General features: G+C 47.0%; 1 protein-coding gene across 2 annotated transcripts in view; it reads right to left on the bottom strand.

Annotated features, from left to right (window-relative positions):
• Positions 1 to 3,087: 3,087 nt before the first annotated feature.
• Positions 3,088 to 7,284, bottom strand: part of GRINA (glutamate ionotropic receptor NMDA type subunit associated protein 1) — a 48,949-nt gene continuing 44,752 nt past the window's right edge. For both annotated transcript variants that reach the window (XM_060776041.2, XM_060776042.2), the window contains exon 7: positions 3,088 to 4,338. In XM_060776041.2, coding sequence (XP_060632024.2) covers positions 4,189 to 4,338 — 150 coding nt within the window. In that variant the 3' untranslated portion in view covers positions 3,088 to 4,188. The remainder of the gene's footprint in view (positions 4,339 to 7,284) is intronic.

Here is a 7,284-nt window from a genome sequence, read left to right as displayed (position 1 = left end):
CTCCCCGTCCTCCGGCTCTTGGTTGGTGTTGCACGGAGAAACCTGGAGGACAGAGCTGGGAGAGGTTTACGCCCCCCGCTTCATCCAGCCAGGTTTCCGTGATGCATGATGATGATGATAATAATAATCTTTATTTATACCCCGCCACCATCTCCCCAATGGGGACTCGGAGCGGCTAACATGAGGCCAAGCCCGGACAACATGTTACAGCAAAATAACACCAAAACATAAACAATACACAACATCATCAAAATTACATAGAAAAAGCATACATACACACACACACACACACAACAAAACAACATTCCAATAAACACGTGTAATATAGCTATGGCTTTAAAAAACTTTAAAAATAAATTATTATTATTATTGTTGTTATTATTATTATTGATACTAATAATAATAAGCACAACTGCCACTGAGCTCAGGCCCTGGCTTATATAGGTTAAACAGGGGTGCTTTGAATGCAACATTCCTGCTTCTTGGCAGAATGGGGTTGGACTGGATGGCCCAGGAGATCTCTCCCAACTCTAGGATTCTAGGATTCTATAATATAGATGACTGAACCCAAGCCATGGCTTCTCCTTCTAAGCCAGGAAGGGTCTTTTGCAATTTGGCGTCCCTTTGACGTTGAGCATGCCCCCCCCCCCAAACAAGGGATGGTGACTTGTAGTTCTGCAAAGGACAAAGGTACCAGACTGCACAATAGGGGTTAAGTCTTGGTCAATTTGCCAAGGCCTTAGCAACAATGAGGACCCCATGAAACTTTGGGAATAGCTAGACCTTGGGGTCTCTGCCTCTCTCGGGAGCTGTAGTTCTCCAATTACGGGGAGCAAAGCTTTTTTCCAGAGACACCAGGTCCATTTGGGCCACTCAAGAACTCCTGCCGGGACCTTTGTGCAACACCCTTGCGTTTTAGCCATCCCCTATGGACGCTCTTTCCCCCCACATGGACAAACTTTATGAAATCTTGCCTTTTTTGAACTTTAGATGTATGAAATGTGTTTTCTGATTTCTTTGTGTGGCAGAAGCCTTTCCCCTTTTCTTCTGACCTTTGTTTCCCCTATATACATGAAGAAACGCCACCAAAGGGACTACAAAGCCCCAAACATTCCAGGAATTGTTTTTATCCACAACTTCCTTTTGCATGAACAATAGCCTGGGCAGCTGGTGGCCCTCGGAGGAATTGCCCAGCCCTCAGTTTGACCCTTTGGCAAAAAATCTTAATCATATTTCCTCCTGAAGGACAAAAGGTCCTTGAAAAACTTTTTGCCTTTGCTCTGATTAACTCAGCTATCTCCACCAAGAAACAATCACCCCAGTCTACACATGTTGATAGATCAGGCTGGCTTGAGATTTCCCCTTTGTCTCGCCGGCCACATGGCATTTCCTTTGTTTACTCCTTTCCCAGATTCCTTTGTGCTCTCTCATCCCGCCTCCATCTCTGATTGGTTGTCACCACCAGGTGGCAGAGGTCTCCCCATTGGTTACGGACCACTGGAGCTTCCTGATTGGCCCAGAGGCACTGGGGACAGGAGGGCCGCCTCCCAACTGTTTGCCCAGTGCCCAATCATGGCAGGGAACAACAGGGAAGCCGGGGCGGGGGGTTTGAACTCTGCAACTTTGAATTTGCTATAAATATGCCTCTGATCAATGCACTGGTATGCTTGTGGGTGAGCTATCCCCGCAATTGCATCCGATCCAGCTGAATTGCTAATAAAGAACCTCGGTCGCCATCTTCTTCCACTTTGGTGAGATTTTTATAATTTTTAATATTTTTTCGTCGGCGGAATTCGTCTTCTCTGTCCTCACCAAGGTTAGGGACCCTTTTTGGTGCGGTCCTAGGGGTCTCCTTTACTAGGGGGACCCTCCTAAAGTCCGTATTGAGTTCAGTTGGACCTGATGGTCTTGCCTTCCAAGTAGTATCAGGATAACATATTTCCTTGCATAGCATTGACATAATAGTCGCACCCCCATTTTTGGGGTGGTAAACTTAGTATCTTTGTGTTCTTCACATAATAGTCGCAGAACCATTTGGAGCCGACTCCCTTTCCCTTCCTTCTTTCTCTAAAGGCAGTTTAAAAATTATGAAACGGGGGTCTCTGGGCATCAGATCTTCCCTCCTTCCTTTAAAGAGCTCCATTTCAGATTTTGTAAACTGTCTTGCCTTTGGAGGAAGGAAGAGGCAAAACAGTTTAGAACAAATATGCAAACAAACAGGAACAAAGTTGTTTGTTGGAGGATGGATAATCTCTCCTCCACCTCCATTTTTGGAGGTAAGGCAAGTTTTCTGAAAAGCATTAATGAAAACAAACTGAATCAAAGGCAGATGTTTTCATCATATAATAGTCTTACCCTCTTTTTGATGAAAAATGGGGAAAGTACGACTATTATGTGATGAAACATGGAAGTTCGTGCCTCCCAATCCTATTCTCCACCTCCCCCACATTTGGAGGTAAGGCAGTTTTCTAAAATAAATAATGAAAACAAACTTTTGAATAAAAGGCAGTTGTATTCATCATATAATAGTCTTACCCTCTTTTTGACGAAAAATTGGGAAAGTGCAACTATTATGTGATGAAACATGGAAGTTGGTGCCTCCCAATCCTATTCTCCTCCTCCCCCCACATTGGAGGTAAGGCAGTTTTCTAAAATAAATAATGAAAACAAACTGTTGAATCAAAGGCAGTTGTTTTCATCATGTAATAGTCTTACCCTCTTTTTGATGAAAAATGGGGAAAGTACGACTATTATGTAATGAAACATGGAAGTTGGTGCCTCCCAGTCCTATTCCCCCCCCCCCAAGTGACAGAGACAGAATATAATGAAAACAAACTGTTGAATCAAAGGCAGTTGTTTTCATCATATAATAGTCTCACCCTCTTTTTGATGAAAAATGGGGAAAGTGCGACTATTATGTGATGAAACATGGAAATTGGCGCCTCCCAATCCTATTCCCCCCAAGAGACAGAGACAGAATATAATGAAAACAAACAGTTGAATCAAAGGCAGTTGTATTCATCATGTAATAGTCTTACCTTCCCATTCCTATCCCCCCCCCCCCCCCAAGAGACAGAGGCAGAAGGATCTGGTACATTCTCACTTTTTATTAGGACATCCTAGTTATACAGCTTTAGTGCAAAGGTTGCCCGGGGGCACGGTCGTGGCTGCTCAGCATGCAGTAGTGCAGGGCCCCCCTAAAGCCAGCCACAAGGGTCGGGGGTCAGGGGTCAAGGGGGTAAAGGGGGAGGGAAGGAATGGCGCAGGGCCTACACCCCCTGCCCCCCCCCCCCCAAATGACATCAGGAGTCAGGAAATATCTTCACATCTTGATATAAAAGGTTGCAGCAAAGGGAGCAACTGAGGGTCCACTCTGCCTATCCTGCCCCCCCCCCGCCCGCCTTGGAACCTATAGAGAGGCAAAGAGGGAGGCCCCACTCATTTGGAAAACGGGAAAGGGGTACGGAAGCCCTGAACACTCTCAGACAGCCCCCCCCCCCCAAGTGACAGGAATAGAAAAGTCCAGAAATGGGGAGGTACTGAGGGGATTGGGGTAGATAGCATATAAACAGAGCCCCCCCCCTTCCTAAAGGCTTGGTCTCTTGTTAGGGAGGGGGGCGGGAGTGAGGAAAGGGGCTGGTGACGATGTGTGGTCGATGGGGGGGGGGGGTATTGGGTAGCATGCCTGGAACAAGGAGGTCCCTCAAAACGAAACTGGACACCTCCAGATCAAAATACAAAAGAGGGAGATGGGGGGGAGGGGAGGGAAGAGACAGACGAGCACAGCCTATATACAGCCCCCCCCCACCAAATCTTCCCATAACCACCCACCCCCTCCCTACTTCCCATTTCCTGACTCACCAAGGAAACCCTTTTGCTTCTTCTGAAAGACCCCCCCCCAATTAACTCTTCTTTCTTTTCCTGAGAAAAGCTTAAAAAGGGGAGGGGGGCAGAGAGACCTGGAGGAACAACACACACAAACGTACATGCACACACGTGTGCATGCTCGTCCCTGTCATTCACGCATAGACAAAACCAAAGGGGGAGGGAGGAGGAATATAAATCCTGGGTTGAGGGGTCAAAAGGGGGAGGGAGCACGATGACCACAAAGAAAGGAGGGGAGGGTCCGAGGGTGACGCTGCCGCTGCTGCCGTTTGGAGAGAGAGAGGACCCCCCCTTCCGGACCCCCTACTCCTTGGCCCGGCCGATGATGGCCAGGATGTAGAGGAAGATGTTGATAATGTCTGTGTAGAGGTTGAGGGCGGCAAAGATGTACTCCTCAGGGCTGAGGGACAGCTGCTTGTTGCCCAGGATCATCTGGGTGTCCACCGCCAGGAACTGCAAAGGAGAGAGAAAAGGAGGTCAGGGGGCAGATTGGGGATGCGCACGAGAACCCCTCACAGCAGGTCCAGCAGAGGAAGAGGCTGAAGAGGAAGCAGGAGGGGACCCCTGCTCGTGGGAAAAGCCTTCCCTTTTGGGGTGTGCTAGAGAGCTGAGTGGTTGTTTCTTGTTTCAGGCTAGGTGTTTGTGTTTGTTTTTACGGCATGTTTTGGTGGCTAGTGTGCAGATAGAATCACAGAATCATAAAATGTAAGACTGTAGGTTTTATATAGCAATATTAAATGATCACTCACAAGCCGGTTTTGCTTGGAAATGGATATATTGCCTGTATCTCTGCAGCAAAGGAAGACACTACTGACTTTTCCCCACCACCACTTCCTTTTATACACCTTTCCTGCCCATCTCCCCCTCTTCTCCGTTTCCTTCACAAGTTCCAATACAAAGTTTCCAGCACCCTCTGCTGGCTTCAAAATGTCACAGAGAGAAAACTGAGGCAGCCAGGATGATTGTCAGGATGTCATGGAGGGAATTTGTGATGTCTTCATGCCGTCAGAAATTGACTCCTGACATAGAATCAAAGAGTTGGAAGAGACCTCATGGGCCATCCAGTTCAACCCCATTCTACCAAGAAGCAGGAATATTGCATTCAAATCACCTCTGACAGATGGCCATCCAGCCAGCAAGATGAGTGAAGGTAGGAAAGAGAGAAAGGCAGACAGAGGAGGCCTGGAAACTTACCAACCAAAATAAAGTTCAGACAAAGTCTCACATGTGCTTTTGGAGGAGAGAGTTCAAGCCTAGGGATTGGTTTAAGCTAATAACACACAAGCGCAAGAAGGAAAAACAACTGTTGAGACAACACTGATAAGAGAGGTGCCGAAGGAAAAGAGGATGCAAAGCTCAGAGAGAGAAAAATTGCACGCATGTGCTCAATATTTGGACTATAAAACAAAGCTGCTCTTAGTTGTGTGTGTGGCACTTTCCACCCAGCAAGGTGACTTGATCAATCAAACCTGTTGCAACCATATCCTGCTTTCAGCATTTGAATAATAATAATAAAAAAACTCTGAAGGTTTTTGGGCTAATAGAGAAGAGGGAACAGCAGTGATCCCAACAAGAAGAAGCAGAAGGCGAACTACATTTGGGGAAAGCCTTAACTTTTGGGCTGTGCTAGAGCGCTGAGTGCACTTTCTTGTTTGTCTATCTACTCTGTTATACGAGGTGTACTGTCTGCAACCATAAAAAAGGTTTTTACATTCTTTTAAACCTTACCAGAGCCTGCTTCCTGCATATTTTATCTCCTGTTTCCTCCCATAAGCTTGTATAACCTACTACAGATACCAAATAATCCTCCAATTCCTGGCTCAGCTGGAGGACCGGCCCAGTTTCAGCATCCTCCTCTCAGGCCCAAACCTGAGCCCTAGAGACTTTTTGATGCTATGAAGCACAATGCATCGAGTACCAAGAATGGCTTCTCATGTACGCTAGTTAGACTCAAAGTGAAGACAGAAATCTTCACTCTTATTATTTTATTTACTTCGTTTTTGTTCCACCTTTATCATATATAGGGACTCAAGGTGGGAAACTATAAATAAAAGGCCTGCTTCCAGAACGAGGCAAAAGGATGACTCCCTCTCACTTACTTTGGGAGGCAGGACAAAGAATATTTACTGCAGCCAGCTTGCTTTGGGCAGAGCAGAGGGTGAGCCCTGGCACCGCAATTAAGGAGGAAGCTAAGCAAGTCCAAGGACACCCCCTGCTCCTCCCCCCAAGGATGCATCATTGCAAGTTGCAGCAACAAAGACATTAAAACTTGCAGTAAAGATGGAGATTTGCACCTAGCCCTTTCCTCTGCCCTGGACCCTCCAAAACTGGAGAGCCTGCACTCGGGGTCAATTCCTTGAAATTTATTTGGTATACTTGTATACCGCCGTTTCTCAGCCTAGCCGGCGACTCAACGCGGTTTACAACAACTTATAACAAACAACAGTATACAGTTTAAAAACATAAAAACACAATCCACAATACATATATCAATAAACAATCCAATTCATCTCTTGACTAAAATCGCGATCCAGTTTCGTCGTCCAAATTGCCAGTCCTTCAATCATTACACTTATTGCACTGAGTTAACCGAACGCCTGCTCGAACATCCAGGTTTTTAGTCTTTTCCGGAATACCATCAATGAAGGGGCTGATCTTACCTCCATGGGGAGGGCGTTCCATAGCCACGGGGCCACCACAGAAAAGGCCCTGTCTCTCGTCCCCGCCAGCCGCACCTGTGAAGCAGGCGGGATAGAGAGCAGCCCCCCCCCAGAAGATCTTAGGGTCCTGGTGGGCTGATAGGCCGAGATACGTTCGGATAGGTAAATTGGGCCAGAACCGTTTAGGGCTTTAAAGGCCAACGCCAGCACTTTGAATTGAGCCCGGTAGCAGATCGGCAGCCAGTGGAGCTGGTGCAGCAGAGGAGTTGTATGCTCCCTGCGCTCCGCTCCTGTTAGTATCATGGCTGCCGAGCGTTGGACTAATTGGAGCTTCCGGGCCATCTTCAAAGGCAACCCCACGTAGAGAGCGTTGCAGTAGTCTAAACAGGATGTAACCAGAGCGTGGACTACCGTGGCCAAGTCAGACTTCCCAAGGTACGGGCGCAGTTGGCGCACGAGTTTTAACTGTGCGAATGCTCCCCTGGTCACCGCTGAAACCTGGGGTTCCAGGCTCAACGATGAGTCCAGGATCACACCCAAACAGGATCACACCCAAATGCCACGTGGTCCCTTGCAGGGCATCCAGTGAAGCAGCCTCTCTGCAGCCCTTGCTTTATTATTATTATTATTATTAGTAGTAGTAGTAGTAGTAGTAGTAGTAGTAATAGTATTTCTATCCCACTTTTTCTCCCCACAAGGAGACTCAAAGTAGCTAACAATAAAAATATCACAATATAAT

Source organism: Anolis sagrei, chromosome 4, assembly GCF_037176765.1.
Source record: "Anolis sagrei isolate rAnoSag1 chromosome 4, rAnoSag1.mat, whole genome shotgun sequence".
In the NCBI taxonomy this organism is placed as follows: Eukaryota; Metazoa; Chordata; class Lepidosauria; order Squamata; family Dactyloidae; genus Anolis; species Anolis sagrei.
The sequence above is the reverse complement of the archived record's forward strand: the minus strand, read 5'-3'. Positions and strand labels throughout refer to the sequence as shown.